This window comes from Vombatus ursinus, unplaced genomic scaffold, assembly GCF_900497805.2.
Source record: "Vombatus ursinus unplaced genomic scaffold, bare-nosed wombat genome assembly UNPS02014814.1, whole genome shotgun sequence".
In the NCBI taxonomy this organism is placed as follows: Eukaryota; Metazoa; Chordata; class Mammalia; order Diprotodontia; family Vombatidae; genus Vombatus; species Vombatus ursinus.
The window spans coordinates 3,863,147-3,886,913 of record NW_020954592.1 but is presented as its reverse complement, the minus strand read 5'-3'; the positions used below and the strand labels follow the sequence as shown (position 1 = coordinate 3,886,913).

Here is a 23,767-nt window from a genome sequence, read left to right as displayed (position 1 = left end):
AGATGGCAGTGGATTGTAAGAGAGAGCCTTTTAATACCCCCGACTATTTCCCTTTGCTATTAGCACTTATACTGACAGCAGTGAACACACAACTCTTTATCCCCATCTTACTGGAATGCCTGCTTCATCTCCTATTGTTTCTATCCCAGCTTCTCAACCCTAACTCTCAACTGGAGCATGTGCCTATTACAGAACCACTATCAATAGCGATCTGAGTCCCTATTAGCACTGACTAACCAGTAGAGAATAGGTATTCATTACCACTACAGAGACTGTGAGACATGTGATCCTTGTGTTCTAGAGTGGAACTCTGAAGGGATTTTCCCACAGAAACATTGTTATACATGGGGTTTGGGTTCTTTATGGTAGTATCATACATTCTGAATTATACAATATCAGAATTGGAAGGGACCTCAGAGAACATTTGGTACAACTTTTACCTGATCAAGAATCTTCTCTACAACATGCCCAACAAAGAGTCATCTACCTTTTGCATGAAAACCTCCAATAAAATGTATGCTCCTCAAAAGCAGGAACTGTTTCTATTTTCTCATTGTATCCTCAGCTCCCAAATAGTATCCGGCATAAAATGTTTGAATTGAAGTGAATTGAATTTAACCCATCACATCCCAAAGAAGTCTCACTTTTAACCAGCTCAAATTGTTAGAAAATTTCTGCTAACATCAAACATAAACCTTCCCCTTTTCAATATCTACCCTTTACCTTGGTTCTGCCCTCTGAGACCAAGTAAGACACGTCTAATTGTTAGGATTTTTTCCCTACATAGATAGGTTAAACATCTATAGTTCCTTCAAACAATGCCCATGTGATCTAGACACTTCATCACCTTAGCCTCCCTCCTCTTGACAGTATACGGTTCGTCAATGTCTTTCCTAAAATATGGCATCCAGAATAATATTGCGGGTTTAGGGAAAAGAGGGGTCTTTCAGCAATTCCTATTCTTTTGGGGGATCTCTGCTGATAAAAACTGTCTTTTGTTTAAATTACACAACTGAAAAGAAACGCTTCAGTGAATTCACCTTTTGTAATAACCAAGATTTCTGTTACCTGTTTCATTTTGTGGTCCCTTTCTCAACTGCCTCCCTTTTATAGCTTGAAATATCATACTATACTTATTCTTGGATTGCAATGACCTTCTTCTATGTATGCCTTGTTTCTTCTGACATCTTGTGTCTATGACCTTGGCTATAAAGTTCCTTTGATATGCACTGGACATTGATAACAAAACCCCACTTACGCATGTATTTACTAATACTGGGAAGTCAAAGAGACTTCCATTTGCATGATCTCTATTAACCTGATTGTGCATATATATCCTATATAAGATTCCTTACCATCAAAGGGAGAAGGGAGGAGGAAGGAATGAGAAAATTTAGAACTCAAATTTTTTTTAAAATTAATGTTTAAATTTGTTTTTACATGTAATTGGAAAATATAAAATACTCTTTTAAAAAAAGAAAAAAAAAAGATCTACGTTAACCATTTCAATACAAAGTGCCCAGAAACAATTCCACTTCTTTGTTCTTCTAATTTGTGAAAAGTTAGACACTTCTCCCTTTTCTTAATCATTGTCTCTCGACTCTTCATCTTAGAGTTGCTGCAGTCCCTTTAAGGCAGAACTTTGAGCTAATTTGTCAATTCTTTAGCAACTGGACCAAGTAAGTTACTGGTGTTTTTCAACAGACTAGCGGATTTCAATAATTCTTCTAAGGTCAGATAATTCTCCCATTACCATTTTTTCAAATTCACTACAACACTTTGTTTTCTGCTAATATAAAACATAAACCTTCCTCTTTTCAATATCTACCCTTGCCCTCGTTCTACCCTCTGACACCAAGGAAAACAAGTCTAATTGTCAGGAATTTCCCCCTATAGTTTGGCTGACTTAAGTGATTATGGAGAAAACAAGTGTCTTGTTGTGGGTTGTTTTTTTTTTTTTAATTTCTCTTCAAGCATTTTGTTTCTTGGTCACTTGTATAGATTTGTACATTTAGAGCTATTTTTATTTATCACTTTACTACTTTTCTGATTTTGTTCTCCTTTGGCCTAGGGTTCTGGTTTCAGAAATCAACCAGGACCATAATGTCACTTCTTCTGAACATAGTTATATCTAAGTGATGAAAACTTAAGGAATCCAAAATATTTATACATACATAGCCTGAATATTGACTTTAAAAAATGCTGTGATTACCTTGTCATTGACACAGCAGAATATGGAAAATACACTTTGTCACCAGCTAAGATTTCTTAGCAGTAATTTATTTCTTTGGTTTACATTACATCATAGTTTTATTTATGAGTTATTCCTTTGCCATGTGTGTTTTTGCTGTTTATGAGCTCTAGTTTCCAAAGGCCATGTGACTTATGTCTGTCAAACAGGCTTTCACTTACCTGTGCTAAAAAACAAAACAAAACAAAACCAAAAAAAACTATAAAAAGTATATACAGTCAAAAAGTAACTCACCTCCGGAATACCAGAGCCACAGGCATATGGTGCAAAGACCCTGACTAGGGAAACAGCCAAAAACGCAAAAGATAGAGCCCACAGTATGTACAGAAAGTAGTTCAAAATGTACGCACTGGCACCCTAAGCAAATGAAAACAAAGTAAGAAACACATCAGACACTGTAAAGTCTAAAGCAATATACCCAATTATTTAATAAGATCAAAGGCATCGAGAACCTGGCCAGGTTCTGTTAATGTTACATGCAGGTGTTCTTAACCTATTTTATCTCATGGACTTCCCTGGCAATTTGGTGAAGCCTGCAATGGACCCCTCCTCAAAAAAAAAAAAGTTTTCAAATAACTGAAGGAAATGCTGAATTTCAGTTAAAAGCTAGTAAAAATAAGGATTTTTTTCCCATCCAAGTTGACAGACTCCCTAAAATCTGTGGCCTGTAGATGCAAGGTTTAGAACTTTTATTCTATATTTATTCACTCTTTTTTCTATATTTATTTTTATTTTATCTATATTTATTTATGTTATTTTTTTCTATATTTATTTACTCTTAATTCTACAGAAAAAAAACTGACTGGTGTTAGTTTTATCCGTTATTGCTATAGGTACAGAATATGTGAATATATTGCAAGGTTTCTCCATGTGCTATTTATAGTGGCCTGCTGCTATGCAGGATATCTGGTCACGGAAAGAGTAAATTATACTGTTTGCTCTAATCATAACTTTCACAAATGTTTGTGGAAGGAATAAGCCAGAAAAATTCTGCCTTCCAGTTCGCAGCAGATTTGTTTTGTCTACTATAAAATAGATCGTTTCTTTCAGCATTCATCAAGGCCACGTCTACACAACAGTAGGCAACCATTTTGGAAAAGAGGACACCAATGAATAAAAGCAGGGCTGACAGTGTTTTAAGAACTGAATTAGATCACCAGTTCATTCAACCATTTATTTCAAACAATGTGTTCAAATCTATAGAGAGGAAAGTTTATGAGTACAATATTCATTTTGTTGTCATGGAAACAGCACAAAAGAGCCTGTGGTCAGGGATTGCTTTTATGTGACACTCCCTTGCCCCCAACCCTTCATTTTCCTGATTCTCTGGTTAGCTGGTCTGAGGGATGAAAATGGAGTGAGATCACACAAAAGTTCTATAGCTGACATGGTTACATGTGTACATGTTAACATACAAAGAAGATCTATTAGACTGTTCTATCAATACAAATACACATAGTCAGACATACAAACACTCTTGCTGAGTAATCAGGTTGAAAATATATCTTTCACTCACTTAAAAATGTTCTTTTTGCAGAAAAAAAAATCTGCCTCACTATTACTAAGATTCATCCACTATATTTGTAGCATAATCTTTAAAGAGAGTCAAAAAGGTGATCAGAGAGCATTCCCAAAATACATGCGTTTCTCTCACCAACCCAAATCAAGAATTTATTTTTAGACTTAGAGAGGCCATGGTAGACGTGTGAGATTTCATGAGCTGGTCTATTTAATGGACTTGAAGAAATCAATACAGAAAACCACAGGGGAAAGGGTTTAGCAAAATGACAAATTACCTTCCAAATGGCTTCAAATATGGCAAGTCAATCAGGCATAAGAAAGAAAAAGTCTGCATAGATTAACTACCCCTCCAAAAACAGTTACATTTTAAGCATTCTTCAAATTACTTCTAATGTGGTTGCTGAAAACCAACTATAGTCCTTCTATGGGCTCCTGTTCTCTCAAGGACACAATATACATATATATATGGATGTGTGTATGTGTGTATATGTATGTATATATTAATTTATATATAGATATGCGAGTGAGAGAACATATATGTCTATACATATATACACATATAGGTAGATATTTCTCTTTAATATAATATATAAAACTTCATATCTATAACTTTAAGCATGTGTATACTGTGCATGTATATATACACATACAGATATGCACTATACATATGATTTTAAAATAAACATATATGTATAATTTCATATATATGTGAGTATATATGTGACAGTGTATAAATTGTGAGTTGGGTTAAAAATCAACTCTTATAATGCACTGACAACATATATATTTTTGTACTTGCCTTTGATAAAGGCTTTGTGAAGCCTCCTAACTAAAGTTTCAATTCTCTAATTTTGTTATTTTCACAGAACTCATCAATTAATTTTCCTGTCATTGTTTATTCACAAATCACTCCTCTACTATAAGCATAAAAAATAAGGGACTCATAAAATTATCATTATGTCATGTTCCAGGTTAGGATCATTTATGGCAACAACGGTTCTTCAACATAATTAAATAAATGCTCCATGATAAGAAAATCAAGGATAAAAATGTATACGTTTAATTTTTTTTGGACCAGACCTGTAATCTCAATGGTATATAAAACACCCAATGAAAAAAAGTCCATATACATATAAATATACATATGCATAAAAGTCCATAGAAATATATACATATATCTAATGCATGTGCACATACACATTGTGCACATGTACACAATGCATGCTATATATATATATGTACACATGTATATGTTCTGTGGGAATTATCTATACAGAGTACTGCATATCTACTGGTACACATACACTACATACTTGTGTGTATATGTTTATACATATACATGTACATACATTTCTATGTTTATAAACATGTATTCATATATTTGGATTACATAGATTTATATAAGAATCTTCTAGTAAGTTCTACTCCATGGCTTCATCTTAGCACAGATGTGACCCTTTTGAAGATGATATGAGCAGGAGGCCCACTCCAGCAAGTCCTATCAAATTGGGAAGGCAATATGGGCCTGGGGAGTGACTGACTGTCCATCATTCAAGAACCAGTTTAGCTAAAGCTGGAGACTGGCCACAAGGTAATGGTTTTGTTTTAGCCACAGCAGCTTACAAAGATGGTTTACTAAAGACTAAAAGGGTTGCTAAGAGGGTAGAAAGAATACCTTCACCAATGAAATCAGGAGTGTTTATGAAGCTAGAAATAGATATAGTGACAAAGATGTAGAGAGAGAGAGATACATCTTAAGTATTAGAGATACATATACATATGTGCGTGTATATATTAAACATGTAGATATGATTACATCTCCATACACATGCCCACATACATACGGCATTCCTGAAAGGATTTCCAACTAAAATCTGGCTTTTATCATCAAAGACATGCACATGAAAAGGAAAAAAAAAACAACACGTAGTCTGAGTATTAAACAAGGAAGGTCATGGACTAATCTGGAAACCAACACATGAAGGTGCTTTATCTCAATCTAAAGAAGAAAAAAAAAAATCACAAGAACGGTTCTAAATGGGTCTTCTGTTTTTTAACCAGAAATCTCACTCAGGCACGTACCTCTGATTGATTTACCAGAAGCTCGGACCATTTCTGCCACAACGGACACTTGTCCCTGTCCTCAAAAGTGGTCTCATTGGATGTCCAGCAGCACTGTTCATGGCTGTACCAAAACGCAGACAGGCAAACGCCTTCTTTTAGATCAGTCATCCAGTCCACTGCTAAATCTATGACTCCTGCCAAAGTGCCTAAAGGAAGGAAACCATTGTGTTCATAAGGAATAGACTGAAGTCAAGAAAAATGAGTCTCTAGCATCACTGAACAGGAAAGTAAGAACTGGGTGTCAGCTTGGACTACAACAATCTGAGCATTAGTGGGGAATCAGGAAAGGAACAAAGGTCCTTTGGTGCACTTCTCAGCAAGTAAGACATTCCACTTTGAGATATGTGTAAAGTGCTTTCTAAACCTTAAGTTGATATGTAAATGTCACATATCAATCAATAAAAAACAAAACCATTGATTAAGCACCTACTATGTGCCAGACAAGAGCTGTGAATACAGAAAGAGGCAAAAGATAGCCCCTGCCCCCAAGGAGCTCACAGTCTTAAAGGGGATGTAGATGTAAACAATATGTACAAAATGCAATACAATATGCAAACAACTATGTACCATAAAGTTCTATCAAGGATAATTTGGAGATAATCAATAGAAGAAGCACCAGCATTCAGGGGTTTGGAGAAGGGCTTCCTGTAGAAGCCTTTGTGGAAGGTGGGATTTTAGCTGGAATTTGAAGGAAGCTAATTTTGCCAATTTAATTCAATTACTCAGATGCTCTTTCCCTAATGCATTACCTCAGAAGACAACATATCCCAGGCTCCACACAGGCATCATCATGCTAATGAGGCTTTTTTGTTTTCATTGTACTAAATGCAAAAATGGGTTTCTGGTCACGTTTTCAACATTTGGTACCCTAAGCCAAAATTTCATTGAAATTCCTTCCATCCTCTGCTGGGAAAAGTACATCAGCTTTCTTTTTGTGGCACAACAGTGACACCTAGCGGTTAGTCTCCCCATAGCTTGCCTGAGGATCATGAGGAAACCCTAAAGAATACCATTCAAAAGTAGGCTTGAATATAAATAGTATTTGATCCATCAACAAGTTATGTGCCAGGGTACTGTGCCAGACACTACAGATATAAAGACAAAAAAATCCAGAGCTTACATTCCATCAATCAACTCCAAATCTAGGGTCACTGAGCTCCCACAAGGAAGGCTAATTGAGGAAAGGACCACATGGTGCTGGTGGATTATCCTTCTGGATCTACTTCCAAACCTGTTCAACTATCCAAGAAGAGGTATAGGACAAAAATCACTGTATTTCACTTTGCACTGAATCCAACTGGATGAAACACTTCCATCACCTTTATTTTCCAATTCATAGCTATCCCTTGTTTTTCCAGACCTTCTCCATTTTAAAAAATGTAAAACATTAATGTAATATTTGAGCCATCTTCAACAGGTGCTATCATAGCTCTGACAAGAAGATAGATACAAATCCCTTCATATCAAAGAATTGGTGCATAGAGTGTGCCAAGTAACAAAATACTGGATAATAAGGAAATAGTCCTCAGACTCAGAGCTATGTGGGTGTACCTCCTGGAATACCATGGTTTCAAAGGAATTAAAATTAAGGTTCACCCAAAAGGTAATGAAGAGGATGGTATGAGTAGACTGCAATATTTGCAAAGACTTATTCATGAGCGACAGCAAAAAGGATGTCATCATATATATTAGAGAAGAAGAAGAGGAAGAGGAAGAGGAAGAGGAAGAGGAAGAAGAGGAGGAAGAAGAAGAAGAAGAAGAAGAAGAAGAAGAAGAAGAAAAAGAAGAACTCTAAGCCTCTTGAGTGCAGGGACTGTCTTTTGTCTTTCTTTGTATCCCCAGTGCTCAGCACAGTGCCTGGCACATAATAGGTGCTTAATAAATACTAGTAGACTATAGGGAGAAAGAAGGATAACCAACAGTTTATGTCTTGCACCAGTATCTATGCAACCTCCAGAAAACTGAAGGAAGGCCCCTAGCAACTGGGTGGCCACTCAGTGGAGAATTTACAGGAACAAAGAGGAACAGGATTGGCAGGTATATAGATAAATTGCAGTCAGAGTTACTTGAGAGAGTACTCCCATTTCTTTCTCTTTGTACAGGCTGCTCCCCTTGCTTTAAGGCATTTCCCTTCTCAACTGAACCTTTTGGAAACCCTTCAAAGCCTAGCTCAAATGCCATCTCCTACAAAACAGCTTTTTCTGACTCTCCCACACCCCACAGTCACTCTATTTTACACACTACTCATTTTAAACATACTATTTTTCCCCCAGTAGCCTGTAAGGTCCTTGAAAGCTGAAGCTGTTTTATGTTTGTCTTTCTGGTCCCAATGTCTAACATAATATACATTATCTAGCAAAAGCACATAGTAAAGTTTCCACAGGGTCCAGCATAAACGCATAGCGAGTGTTTGATAAGTGCTTATTGAATGAAATCATACTTGTAGTTGCAAAGTAATTCAGAAGTCCATCTGGTCAGGTTATATTCTGAGAGAATCTAAAGTCAGTTTTCTTAATTTCCCAAATTATTCCTCTCTCTCCTGGGCCAAGAAACATATTCTGATATATTCTATAAATCTATTCTTTTTGGGGGGGGGTGAGGCAATTGGGGTTAAATGACTTCCCCAGAGTCACACAGCTAGTAAGTGTTATGTGTCTGAGGTCCAATGAACTCGGGTCCTCCTGATCTCCAGGGCTGGTGTTCTATCCACCACACCACCTAGCTGCCCCATAAATCTATTCTTTAACAAGAACATATATGTGCATATAGACACGTTTGTGTATGTCTATATATGTAAACACACATAGATACATAAAAGCCCACATACATTCATTCCTGTTCTACAGTCCAACTCAAATTTCTTACATGTTTCTTAACAGACGCACGTTAACGAGGTTAGTTAACAAAGTTTTAAATTTCACATAGCTAACTTGTTTTTTCCATTGACTCTCATTTTGTAGTTGAGGTCCCATCTCAGCAACAGGGGTAGGAGAAGGAGGTTAAAATGAAAGTACAACTGGTACTATAAAGGGTGATCGAGGAGGCAGTGCCATCAGGAGGGGGCCAGGTGTCAGTGAGTGCCAGAAGACGGAAAGAGTGAAATGAAAGCAAGTTTGTTAACTATCAAGAAGGAATTCCAGAGAACATGGTGGAGTGGGATGTTTTGGGGGGGGGTGGTAAAGGTAGAGTACTAGAGTGGAGAGTAAGAGAGTAGCAATAAGCAATAGGAATTTGTCATTTACACAACGACAGGTAGGGGTTGAGAATCACCTGCAGGGAAGAGTAAGAGTATATAAATGGTAGAACAGCTGCTTATCTAAATTGGTGAGGGTGTTTCCTTAATGGGATCTCCCATTAAGAAGAAAAAACCTCTGAAACCTCAAAAAAAAAAAAAAAAAAAAAAGTACATAGACAGCCAACAGGCTATTAATGGTTTGATAAGAAGGCAGATACTGAATTATAATATCAAAGAATTGGTTCACAGAATGTGTCAATTATAAAATCTTGGATCACAGAGTAATAATCTATAGACCCACAGAATTTGAACCTAGGCTGTTTGGTGACTTCTCACAGTTCCAACTCGGAAGGATGGCTAAGTAACTCTGTGAATGTTCAGAGACTCAGGGTGTTTATGTTTCCCTCATAGGCCCATTATGATCAGTAAAAGCCAATCCTAAAAGGCATTATATTATTTTATCCATGATATTTCTCATATGATATTGGTTGTACCACACAAGCAGGATGAGAGGTGAAAAACATACACCTAAATAATGACAATACTGTGGAAAGCTACGCAATAGCAAAAAAGCCTGACTGATATTCCAGTTATACAAGACCCTCTCTAAAACCCTGTGATTTTATACTGTATTTACACTGTGAATCTGAATTACAAATGAGCCATTTAATTCATTCATTTTGTTATTTAAGTAATTAAACTCTCTTGGACAGAATCAAATACATTCCCCCTTTCCTATGGTAAATTCCAGTCTATGATATGTGTTTGAAAGCAAGAGTTTTTAAACCACCATGAACACACCTGCCAACAGGCCAATGAGGAGCATCACGACCCATCCTGACCAAGCATCCAACAAGCTTTTGATGAACTCCCATATGGATTCTTTGCTTTTGCTCGTTATCTGAAAACAAGCAGAAATTGTATGACATTTTGTTAGTAGTTGCTTTGGGCAGACCTTGCAATGCTATTTTACTTTATTAATTTTTTTTTATTTCATAAACAAAGTGAGTGAAGTGTGCTAGGGTTAGGGACTAACCCTGTGATTTCACTAATTTAAAGAACTCCTTGGTGAGAAAATTTCCGTTGCCAGTGCAAGTTGGCATCTTCTCTTCAATTTATGGTCTTAGAGCACTCCCTAGAGCAGAGGTGTCAAATACGCAACCCAGAGACCGCAGGTGGATCAAAGCACCCCGAGTGTGTCCTAAACCAGATTAAAATGTAGTTCCTTTTTTATTTTAATGTGCTGATATACTGATAAAAATGATAATAAAGAATATAATATATAATTATAATAATTTATAATTATAATACAATAAATATTAATAAAATAAAAGACATAATAATAAACATTAATTTTAAAGAAAAAATAAGTCTATAAATGTGTGTGGTTTTCTAAGTCAAAACACCTATTCTAAGTCAATGGCCTGTAGGGATCCTTATGTATGGTTTAGTGTCCCCTCCCCCATTTCTATTTGAGTTTAACACCACTGCCCTAGAGCACTGAAAGGTTAAACTTGCCCAGGGTCACACAGTCAATATATGTCAAAGGTAAGACTTAAACCCTGGTCTTCTTGGCTTCAAGGATGGCTCTCTATCCATTATGCTTTACACCCTACTTCCAAAGATCCAATTATAGTAAACCATTATCCGCTATGTTCAGGGAATGGAATTTTCTGTTTAATCATATCTTTTAGTTAGTAGAATTATTAGAGACATCATGGTACAGAGGAAAGAACTCTGGACTTGAGGTTAATAAAGCTAATACATGCATGTGTTTGTGTTTGTTATTCCCAGTCCCTATAACCATCCACCTTTTTGTTTGTTTGTTTTTTGTGAGACAATCAGGGTTAAGTGACTTACCCAGGGTCACACAGCTAGTAAGTGTCAAGTGTCTGAGGTCGCATTTGAACTCAAGTCCTTCTGACTGGAAGGCCCGAAGCTCGATCCACAGGCCACCCAGCTGCCTCAAACATTTCTTCTTTTTCTTCTTCTTTTGTTTTTGGTTAGGCAATGGGGTTAAGTTACTTGCCCAGGGTTACACAGCTAGTGTCAAGCGTCTGAAGTCATATTTGAACTCAGGTCCTCCTGACTCCAAGGCTGGTGCTCTATCCACTGTGCTGTTCCCCCCCCCCAGCTGCCCCCCCACTCACCCACCTTCTTACCAACTGCCCTACAGCTGCTCCCACCAGACCACTGACTCTCTTGAGTTTATACCCTGGGTGACAATCCACTTACTTTAACAATAGGGTTATACTGTCCTGATTGCTAAGTCAACCAATGCAACGCCACATGGCCCATTACAGACAATGCTTGACATTCAGTCTAACTATACACCTTGTTGCCATCCTGCTACAGAGTCCTGACCCCTCCCTTTCTACTTCTTTGTCTAGGAATAGTAAACAAATCAATACTACCACTGCTTCTGCAAAGACTGTGTCAATCTCCTAGAGTTCCATTCGGTCTCCCCATAACTTCCCAAATTAAAAGATCATTCCTTGGCCATTACATTCGTATTGAGAATGTCCCAAAAATCTTAGTGCAGCTATAAGCTTTAATAAATCAAATAAAGTAGCAACCAAAGATGTTAAGCAAACATAGGAGTAAAAATAAAAAAAAATACTTTGTTTTCATTTCTACAAATATAGTATGCAACCTCCTATTATTGTATGGTGGTAAGGGAAATCTCTTATGGACTAAATATATGGAGTTTTAAATCCAGACAAGAGTCAGTGAAACCTTAAAGGATGGCATTTATTAGAAAAATACATGGAAAGTTTTATATTTTAAAATTTCATTAAGATTTTTTAGACTTTATATAGATTCTCCTCTTATTAGAATATAAGCTACTAGAAGACAGCGACTATATTACTCTTGTATTTGTATCCCCAGGGATTAGGTGGTTGGCAAATAATTGGGGCATAATAAATGTTTTTCATTCATTCATTCATTCATTCATTCACTTATTCACTTACATACCTTCCTGTGTCTATCTGTGTCACGTGACTTTTCCCTTAACCAGTCAATGGTATGGAAGTCCTCATAGGTCCCAACATCAGGAAAAGGCTCATCGAGGAAATCCATCAGATTACCAGACCCATTCATCTCTCCTGCATTAACCATATTAATAACACCTGGAAGAGAACAAGGATAGTTTCAAGTTTAAACTTTATTTCCAGTCAGCCTGACTTCCCAGAAGAATAATACCAACCTACCACTTCTCCCCTCAAAGAAAGAAGGGTCACAGCGCAGTTCCCAGTTTCCCCATCATCACGTCTACAGTTAGAAGAAAAACTAATAACCCAGCACCAAGTCAATGAGTTTTCATAAACATTGGACACAAAAGAACATGGCAAAGAGTGAATTAAATTAGAATTACAGAAGATGAACCACAGAAGTGCTTTGGTAGACAATTAAAGAGCTGAAATGTGGTCACAGAAATATTGACTGTGGATTTTCTTGGTGCCTTTAAGTATTTCTGCATCAGGAAGAGCAAACCACTGGCAGATTAAACTGCATTTTAATCAAATTGAAAAGTAACTATGGTCAACATGGGGCTAGTCACCTTACAAGTCATAAAGTGGTTATACTGATTGATTTATTGACCTACAATGTAATGCAGCCACTTTAAAACTTTAAGAGGCCTTTTACAGTTTGAAGTTTGAACCAAGTGCCAAGCCAAAAATCATACCCATTTGTGGGCCCTGGGGGAAGTATCCTATAGCACAAGACGGTAGCAACCAATGATATTAGAGAAACAAAGGAGTAAAATAAGAAAGCGGGTAATTTGTTTTCATTTCTACAAACATACTATGTGATCTCCTATTATTATATGGTGGTAACGGAAATCTCTGATGAACTAAATATGCAGAGTTTTAAATCCAGACAAGAGTCAGTGAACCTACAAAAGATGGCATTTAGTAGAAAAATACAGCAGTATATGGAAAAAGCATAAAGGATGGTAAAGAATTAAAGTTTAGAGCAAAAAAAAAAATTGTTTGTGTTACTAAGATTTAACCAGTGTGTAGCCAATTGGCTACTCTTTATAACCAGAACTAAGAGAAAAGACTTTCTATGAAGCATAGTTCATGACTTTAATCTCTATTATAAGGTTTTTTTTAACTGTATAGTTGCTATGGTATACTACACAAATTGCTGTTGCTATGGTATACTACACAAATAAGTCCTAAATATGCAATTGATGGAAGAAAAGGGAAAAAAAAAGATCTGATGCAAGTATCCTTGATAAGTGTTAATGGTCCTTGAGAAGGCCAAGGATTCCATTTTGGCAGTGTGTGAAATGATGACAGGAGAGAGACAGTACTGACACGGGTATACCTGTGAGAACGACAGAAAGCTGGTCTCGACCAGGGCTTCCTCACCTGAGGTCCATGAACTAGAATCAGGGGTGGGGAATCTGCAGCCTCGAGGCCACATGTGGCCTAAGGTCCTTGGGTGAGGCCTTCTGACTTCAGTTCAAGTTTTACAGAACAAATCCTTTTATTAAGGGGATTTGTCTATGAAGTTTGGATTCAATTAAAGGGCTGCACTTCAGGACCTAGAGGGTCATATGTGGCCTCAAGGACACAGGTTTCCCACCCTTGAACTAGATGGTGCAGTGGATGGAGTGTCGAGCCTGGAGTCAAGAAAACCTAAGTTCAAATCCAAAATCATACACTTATTAGCTGTGTGGCCCTGGGCAAGTCACTTGACCTCTGCCTGCCTCTGTTTCTTTGTAAAATGGGGAGAATAATAGCACCTACCTCCCAGGATTGTCGTGAGAATCAAAATGAGAAATTAATTTTGAGAGCACTTAGGACAGTGCCTGGCACACAGTAGGTGCTATATGTTATCTATCATCATAGCCATTATTATAAACCTTTTAAATATTTTGATAACTATATAGCAATATAATTGGTTGCCTTTGTAACCCTATGTATTTTATTTTATACATTATTTCAAAAAGGGATCCATAGGCTGCAGAAGCCTACTAAGAGATTCATCACACACAAAAAAAGGCTAATAACTTCTAGACTTGAAGACTGAGAAAGGGAAAACTTTAGGAGAAACAAAAAAGATATGCATTAGACTCAGCATTCAGAACAAAACCAAAGGAAAGCAGAAAACAAAACTAAAGACCATTAGGATCCTTTCTTGGATATTGGGCATGAGGAAAGAGGTGAATAATAGGAAAATGAACAACTCTATCTATACCACACTGGAATTAATAATAGATTGTGAGAAGGATAAACCTCACGAAGGTTAAAATCACAAAGAAAGATTTCATGTGCACCAAAATAGATAGCCACACAACTGAATAAGGAATGCATAAACAGACTGAATGAATGAATGAAAAAGCATTTATTAAGCACATACTATGTGCCAAACACTGTAGTAATTACTGGGGATATAAATACTCAAGTAAAAACAGCCTCTGTCTTCCAGGAGCTTATATTTAAACAAAAGGAGACAATACACATGAGGGAGAAGGAACATGGGCAGGAAGGAATACTTTGGATAGTCACAGGAAAAGTGAGACGGAAAGGGGCATTGTAGGGGAGGAGACTATCACTTCCCATCCAGAAATAATGACAGAGTTGATTGGATCATGGTTCATGGTTCCAGAGGGAGTGTGAGAGAGAGAGAGAGAGAGAGAGAGAGAGAGTGTGTGTGTGTGTGTGTGTGTGTGTGTGTCTCTGTGTGTGTCTCTGTGTGTATTGTGGTATGGGCAGGGTGAGGGAGGAAAGAGTATGTATCTGGAAGACAGCAGGTTGATGGCCAGGCTGTAGAAGAGTCACCAATCAGGACAAAAGGCCTCAAGGACAAAATTCCTCCACTGATATAACAGAGAATAACTACACCATAAGAGACTGGCTAATACAATAAATTCTGAGAAGCAGGAGAAGACATGAATGAATTCCAGGAGTAAACAGACCTAGGAAAACAATATACACAGTGACTACAACAATGTAAAGAAAAAGAGGGAAAAAATTAAATGCTGTGTAATTGTATCAGGCCAAGCTTGGCCCCATAGAAAACCAGAGAAAACACACTTCCTGCCCTTTCTGCAGAAGTAGGGACTACAGTTACAGAGATACTGCAGCTACTGTCATATATGGTGGGTGTGCTGGTTGGATTTGCTGAACTGTCTTTTTTTTTTTTCCTCTTTCTTATTAAAGTTTTACTGCAAGGGATACAACTCTTTGGGCAGGGCTATTTTCAGAAGGGATATATTCAGAAATGACAGTGACATAAAAAAGATATCAATAAAATGTTTTAAACTAAGTACTCTCTCAAAGAAGCTGGAGGAGGAAGTATACCAGGAAAATAAGGTATCTTGGTTTATGATGTAGTGGACAAGAATGACCTGGTTTGAAGGCCTACATTTGATACAAGCTAGTTGTGTGATTATGGGCAATCTGCTTAATGTCTCAGGATGCCAGGCAAGTAAGACTAAAAATAAGTGACAGGTGAGTTGTTGATTTTTTTCAGTGGAGGGGAGTTTCCACCCTGTGGCTGATGAAGCCAGATTGTTGTTGTTCAATCATTTCAATTTTATCTGACTCTTCCTGACCCCATTTGGGGTTTTCTTAGCAGAGACACTGTAGTTATTTCCTACTCCAGCTCATCTGACAGATGAGGGAACTGAGAGGCAAACAAGGTTAAGTGTCCCAGGGTCACACAGCTAGTAAGTATCTGAAGCCAGATTTGAACTCAGGAAGATGAGTCCTCCTGACTCCAGGCCTGGCTCTCTGTCCACTGTGCCACTTAACTGTGCCATTGAAGCTACAGGTCTGGACCAAAAAAAGGTGAGGGGTAGAGGGAAGGAGAGAACGAACACATAACATGGGCCAATAAGAGGTAGTAACCAATCCTTTACCAGTCCTGCATAGCACCACACCAACACCACCATCACTGACAGACATGAACTCTAGGGAAGTCTAGAGCAAGGTTTGAATTAATTAAAGAACAATAAGGCATTTACCTCCATCATACCTTGAGTATCTCAAACTTCAGGAAGAAAAAAATTGAAGAAAAGTGACCTATCATCCTCAAAGCTCTATCCAACGACCAATAGAATTTTCCCATCCTGCCATCTAGATAGAATAGCCTTTCTTCATAATCACTGGTTAATCTCTAGCATTTCATTGGTAATCCTCTCAGACTAATCAAGAAGGAGTAAGGAAATGGAAATGCTATTTCAGGAATTGGGGGGAAAATGTATTTAAAAAGGAACACAATTTCTTTCATCATGTAGTCACAACTGTTGTTGTGTTCCTACCTAGTCTGGGAGCATTTCAGCAGGAGTGTTTTATTTCCCTAAATCCTTCAGATCACAGCGAGATGTGGGGTGGGGGTGGATAATGACAGTGAAGTCTTGACAGTGAAGACAGGTTGTTTGTCTCTGTGCTTAGAAATTCTAAGAAGCCATGAAGAGTGAGACCTGGGCCCTTGTGATGGCTTCTGGCCACACACAGGTCATCATATCTTATTTACTGATTAAAAACATCTGAAAGTTTGGGCTATTAATATAGCATGGTGAGTCCTTTTCTTCATAATTAACTTTTTTTGATTTTTTTTATTAATTTATTTTGATTTATCAACAATCACTTCCATAAGCTTTTGAGTTTAAAATTTTCCTCCCTCTCCCTTCCACCTCTCTCCCCAAATGGCAATAGGCTATACATACACATTCCTATTAAACATATTTTCACATTAGTGATGTTGTAAGCAAGAATTAGAACCAATAGGAGGAACCACCAGAAAGAGGAAACTAAACTCAACAGAAGAAAAAAAAATAGCAAATAGTATGCTTCAATCTGCATTCAAACTCCATAGTTCTTTCTTTGGATGTGGATAGCATTTTCCATCATGAGGCCTTTGGAGATGTCTTAGATCCGTGTATTGCTGAGAAGGGTTAAGTCTATCAATATTAGTCAGAAGAAAAGATTCATAACCCTTAAGAGTTAACTGTAATTACTTTCCATCAATCCCTTCCTTCTTAACCTACCATGAATTAGGTGATGATCTGTGTTTAACATTTTATCTCTACACACAACCATGGACTCTGGTCTGATTTAGTAAACACTCGAAGGTCCAGGTGCATCAATTGACACACAATTTTTTTTTTAAATATACTATAATTACTCCTATTTGAGCAAATGTGCTTTAAATGCAACAACTGCAAGCAGATATAATTTTATTTTAAAATAATTTTCAACCTGCTCTCTTTTTACTTTATTTTATGGAGTACACTGTGTCAATTGACACAGCTTGATCTTTTGAGCGATTTCTTTTTTCGGAGGGAGACAATTAAGGTTAAGTGATATACCCAGGATCGCACAGCTAGTGTGTGTCTGAAACCACATTTGAACTCAGGTTCTCCTGACCCCAGGGCTGGAGTTCTTTCCACTGTACCTCATAGCTGCCCCCGCTTCTTAAATGTTAATCTTTTTAAAGGTCAGTCAGCAAGATGTAAATTAAGAAACTAGACTGAGCTTAAAAAAACCTGTGTTCAAACATCAGGCCTGCCTAGTATTAATTATAGTGGGACCCTGTGCAAGCTCCTTCATTTCTTTGGGCCTCAGCTAGAATTTATATAGTGTTTTAAGGTTTGCAAAGTTCTTTACATGTTATTTATCTAATATCCACACCTGTAAAGTGAAGGTATGGATTAGGTCAGAATTTTCCCACCATATCTGGAAGTTCAAATATGTTGAAAAAAGGTATCTGGTAAATGGGGGAATTTAGAGAAACGTTGATATTTGGTACAAGAGGAAATAAGGAGAAAGATATTTTGGCATGAAGGGAAACTGGGAAAACTTTAGTCTGTTTTCAAACTGAAAAAAAAATTGCCACATGTGATAAGTAGATAATTTCATGTATAAATTTTATAAGGAAAAATATAACTAAGAATCAGCATTTCCCCCACAAGACTCTTATTCACATCACACTGAATACTAAGGCTGCACAGAACAGTTTGAGAGATGCCAAATTAGACCATCTTTCATTTCAACTATAAAATCCTATGACACCTGCCCCTCTTGGGCTTTACTAAAAGTAAAGGCTGCTATGGCATCAAAAGGCCACAAGAGGGTGTGAGCCAGTACCCAGATAGCTGGGACAGGTCTGCATTCTGCCCAGATTGCTAACTCTGACTTCTTCCTTATAGATTTAGGGCAATTGGTTGAGAGGTTACAAGGATACAATGCATGTAGTCGCCAGTTACTTTTCCATTAAAAAAAAAATGTAGTTTCCCTGGTTCTCTAAATGGAGAAAAAGACAGTGCATAAGAACTAACCAACCTCTTTGGAAATTTTGGGAAGCCCACCTTATCGCCTATACCACATTAGAATATTATTTAATTAATTTTCTTTATAAAATTCAACTATAAACCTCCATCCCTCTTCTTCTGTATTTCCCTCTGTCTCCTTTCTGTGTCTCTGTCATTCTCTGTCTCTGTATCTCGCTATCTCTTTCTGCATATGTGAGTCTCTGTCTTACATACACAGATACATACACACACCCCACACACCCTTAAAACCAACAAAAGTAATGTTCAACTTAGTCCTGCTTTTTTTGGCCTATCAGTACACTGGAGAGTGACCTTTGAAGCCTGCTGGTACAAAAAAGTAATCTGTGATTTTACTCAAGTTCTGTGCCAATACACAGAACATTAACCTTGAAGGCTAAAGAAAGAAAAGCAATCTAGTATGATTTTTTTAAAAAATGAATGTTATCTCTGTACCTTCTTTCCACTTATAGAGCCCTGCACCTCCTAAACTGCTTTCACTCAGTCTTATAAGCACCCAGCCCTCACGGATGGATTCACCCAAGAAACTCCTCTCCAGACCTGTTTCTTGCTTACACAGTGGCTTTCCTCCTTTCTTCCTACTGCCTCAAATACACTTAACACGACAAGCTCTTTCATCCATATTGGAGGTAAAAGAATTTTCACCAACAACAAAGCATGTATTATATTTTGCACAGTTGGTCAGTAAATGTGGTCAGTGACTATTTAATTCAATTCAACAAACAGTAAGGCCCTATTTTGTACAAGACACTCTTCTAAGTATAAACACAAAAACAAAATTGTCCCTGCCCTCAAGGAGCTCACATTCCACTAGGCTAAATTTTTTTTAAAAGACTAGGTCTCCCTATCCCAGTCTAGGCTGGAACTGCCCAATCCCACTAGTGTTCATCAGCAGAGTTTTGACCTGCTCTGTTTCCAACTTGGGCTAGTTGGCTTCACATTAGGGATGCATGAGCTCAAAATATTAATTCCACATAGCACAAACATCCCATCAGCCCATCGTAGCTCAGAACTCCCAAGTTTAATTGGGGAATAAATAAAATATCAAAAAATGTTTTGAAAACTCCTGAGTTTAAGAGATCTGCCTGCCTCAGTCTCCCTGGTAACTGAGATCAATACAAGCCTGCGCTACCACGACATATAGGCTAGATTTTCATACACTTGTATGTACATTTGGGCTCTGACAAGGACAAATAAGAAAGAGAATGTGGAATGCGGTATGTTGGAAAAAGCACTGAGTAGAGACAAGAGACCTACGGTATGGTTAATTTCCTGCTTCTCTAAAATAATGATAATACCCTACTTATTTCTCTCATCTGCTAAAATGATATAAAAGACGTGAAAGCTCTTTTAAAAGCACAGCATTATTATACTAATAAATCAATGGACTTTGAATATTTTATAAGATAAAATGTTACATGGAAACATGACAGAATGCATAACCACGATCACAATTTCCTAACTCCTAACTTTCCAATGAAACCATTCTCTTTTCAGTGACTGTGAAGGTTTTAGAAGGTTCTGTAGTGTTCTGGGGCTCAGTGTCATAAATATAATGTCACCCATAAAAAGGAACATCTAGAGAATTTCACCGTATGAAAGGCAATCCTGTCCTACTTAGACTTTATTTATGATATCATCCATCATGCCACAGATAAAAATCTTTCTCAGAAAATAGTTAAAGGCATCTGTGTTGTGGAATCTACTGTGAAATCTTATGTACTGTTAACACAGGTACAGAAAGCACCCTAAAGATGCATCTAATGAGAGAAAATAAAAATGTATTTCCCTGGAGTCCTGCAAATCTGATCATGAGGGTGTGATGGAGAAAAAAGGAGAAAACTGCCCGCATACATCTGTTAAACCAGATGCTACAAAAATCTTTGTGATAGTAAACTGAGCCATCTTTTATCTCAACTCTTACCCAGCCCTCAGTCATTAAATGGGTGTGGGATAAGATAAACTGACCTAGTAAAGACCTTAATTTATTTATTTTCTGGTGAGGTGATAGGGGTTAAGTGACTTGCCCAAGGTCACACAGCTAGTAAGTGTTAAGTGTCTGAGGCTGGATTTGAACTCGGGTCCTCCTGACTCCAAGGCCAGAGCTCTATTCACTGTGCCACCTCGCTCCCCCTAAAGACCTTAATTTAGAAAGGCCAAGGCCACCCGCTGCATCCTGGGCCAACACCTGTAGTCTTCACCGTTGTCTTGCCACTGGACTTTGATGACTGGAGAAGCAATGAGGCTGATAACCTCACACACCTCTGCCTCACTTAAATCCACCTCACACGCAAGTCAAGTCATCACCCTCATGATATCACTTGTCCTTTTCAAGAATGAAGGATCAAAGAGGCAACTAGGTGGCGTAGTGGATAGAGCACCGGCCCTGTAGTCAGGAGGACCTGAGTTCAAATCCGGCCTCAGACGCTTGACACCTACTAGCTGTGTGACCCTGGGCAAGTCACTCAACCCCATTGCCTAGCCAATAAAAAAAAAAAAGAATGAAGGATCAACAACATCAACAACAAAAAGCACCAGGTGCAATAAAGAGGACTATCTAAAAAGAGCAATTATTCACAGGTGACGATATCTAATAAAAGAACCATCCAGAAAATCTATGTATAGCCTCAGTCGTCCGTATACAAATACACAAAATATGAGTAAAAGTCGAGGTAAATTACAGACTCTAATCCAAGGAGGCAAACTCGACTGACTGACCTCAAAGACTGACCGAGATGTGGTGGGATGGAAATAAAAGCATTCCTGATTTTATACAGAAGGAACAGATCAGATAAAAGGGACAGTCTAAAAAAGCCTCCTAATAAAGAAAATAAGTTCTTAAAAGGAAATCCACAAACCCGAGTGAAAAAGCAAGGCACAGAACATTTGAGTGAGACTCAGCGGAAGGAGAAAGAGAAGAAATACTTCCAAGGGAGAAAAGGAGAAAGACCACTTGGAAACAGACAAGGAATTCAGTATGGTGAACACCAACCCAATTCAGAAGCACGATGTAGCAACGATGCGGCACTTCAGCTACGCTGGAGTTCTGACTCCGTCTAAAGCAGAGATGCCGACACGTTCTCATTCTGCTTCAAAGACCATTTCATTCTTTCAAAGGTGGAAAAACCACCAACGGGAACTTCAACTCTCGGTTTCATTTTCACAAACAAGGAGAAGTTGGTAGCTAAAATGGAAAATGTGGGAATCTTGGGAGGAAGAAACCATCTCACTTTGTAACGCATTGCAGTTAAATAAGGTGGGGAGAAGGAGAAGGGAAGAGGGGGCAGTGGGGGAAGAGGGAGAGGGAAGAAAGAAATGCAGCAGAGATTTGGGGAGAATGGATTTTAAGAGTTCAAAGGAAGACACCTAAGGAGGAACTCATGGCCTAAAATTCTACAGGGGAAGATGGCCCAGGAGGGACAGGAAACTTTCAAGAAGAAAATTCCAATACAAACATGAGATAAAAAGAAGAAAGAAGAAAAGGAAGAACTATCTAAGGAAACTTACTGACCAATTAAGATTTTTAAAACACATACAGAAGATGGAAAAAATGGCCTTTTCTCAATCCTCGTCCTTCTTGACTTCTCTGCAGCCTTTGACTCTGTTGATCACCCTCTTCTCCCTGATCCTGTCTTCTCTCTAGGTTTTTGGGATACCAATCTCTCCTGTTTTTCCCCCTACCTATCAGGCCGCTCTTCAGTCTCCTCTGCTGAATCTTCATCCAAGTTGGGCCTGTTCTGTGGGTATTCCCCAAGGCTTTGTCATTTGGTGATTTCATCAACTCCCATGTATTCAATTATAACGCTTTCCCTCTGAGACCTTGTTTGTACATAGTGTTTGCATGTTGTTTTCCTCATTACACTTCCTTTGTATTCCCAGAGCTTAGCACAATGCCTAAAACATAGCAAACATTTAATAAATGCTTGTTGACTTGACTAAAACATAACTAAGAATGAATACAAAATAGGGTTACTGAATGACTATCAGGAGTATTAAATCACAGAATGATCTGAGGCCGGTGATGAACACTAAAGGTCAAAGAATTTTTTTTAAGCTATTTAGGGATCAAAAGGCAGATAGGACCTCTTGGGACGGATACATCAATAAAAAAAACAGGCAACACAAAGATTACTCCACTTTTAATTTACTTTGGTTTTCTCTAACAAGGAGTATAATGTTCAGACTGGAAAGAATAGGACAAAGACAAGAAGGGAAGATTTCAAACTCAAGATAAGAGAGATGTTAAGAGAACACTTACCTACCCTCACTCAAATACAAAGTATTTATTAAGCACCATTAAAGTACAGATGAAATAATGCCCAAAGTGCTGAAAGAACTGGCAGATATGATTATGAGCTACTGTCAATAATCTTTTTATAAGTTATAGTCAATGAAAAAGATATTGCAGGTCTTTAGATCAGCAAATATATTCCAAATTTTCAAAAAATGGAAGCCAAGTAGATGAGCTTGATTGATTCCTGGAAAAATTCTAGAATATATCATTAAAAGGTTGATTTGTGAGCATTTAGAAAGGAAATAGATTATCACTAAGAGCCACTGGACTCCATTAAAAACAAGTTAGGCCAGACTATCCGGATTTCCATGTTTGGCAGGGTCAATAGGCCAACTGATAAATGGAATGCCATAGATCTAATATACCTGGATTTCAGCAAAACATTTGAAAATGTCTTCAGTACCATCATTATGACAAATACGGACAGATGCAGGCTAGACAATAATACAGTTAATCTGAATGACTGGACTCAAAAAGGAATTATTAATAGGCTACCGTCAACTTGGAAGGAAAGTTCTAGTAGGGATTTACCTTTGATCTTAGTTACTCAACACAGGATGAATGAATGAATAAGAACGTGTACCTACCGTGGTACCACGCTAGGCACTGGAGAAACAAATACAAAAGTCCCTGACTATAAGGAGCGTACATGAAAAGCAGACCCTAACACTTACATCATTTCATTCATCTCTACCCACCTTGCATTACTGCATATATCTCTTGTATACCTTGCAATATTCCATACATCTCTTTATACCTTGCATTATTACTTTTTTTAAACAGGATCCCAGGATCCTGTACGTTCTAATAGAGGGATACCACACATTTAAGGAAGTAGAAGCTAGAGAAGGGAGTTTCCCTCTGGAAAATCACTGGGATTATAAATAGAGGCATAGGTCAGTTAACGGCCATGCCCATAGAATAACAAGAAGCAGAAGGAGGGCCCAGTGGAGTGCAAGTAGTACAAGAAAGGCAGATAGGCAAAGGGTAAGAAGCTCACTGAGTAGGTTCTGAGTTCTTGGTAGATGACTA

General features: G+C 37.8%; 1 protein-coding gene across 1 annotated transcript in view; it reads right to left on the bottom strand.

The window, feature by feature from the left end:
• The window catches only part of CLCN4 (chloride voltage-gated channel 4), a 100,353-nt gene that overhangs the window by 55,645 nt on the left and 20,941 nt on the right, over nt 1–23,767 (bottom strand). The window contains exons 3-6 of the mRNA XM_027835432.1: nt 12,108–12,262; nt 9,933–10,032; nt 5,855–6,042; nt 2,486–2,608 (exon numbers count right to left, since the gene is read on the bottom strand). Of these exons, the coding sequence (XP_027691233.1) occupies nt 2,486–2,608; nt 5,855–6,042; nt 9,933–10,032; nt 12,108–12,251 (555 nt within the window). The 5' untranslated portion in view covers nt 12,252–12,262. The remainder of the gene's footprint in view (nt 1–2,485; nt 2,609–5,854; nt 6,043–9,932; nt 10,033–12,107; nt 12,263–23,767) is intronic.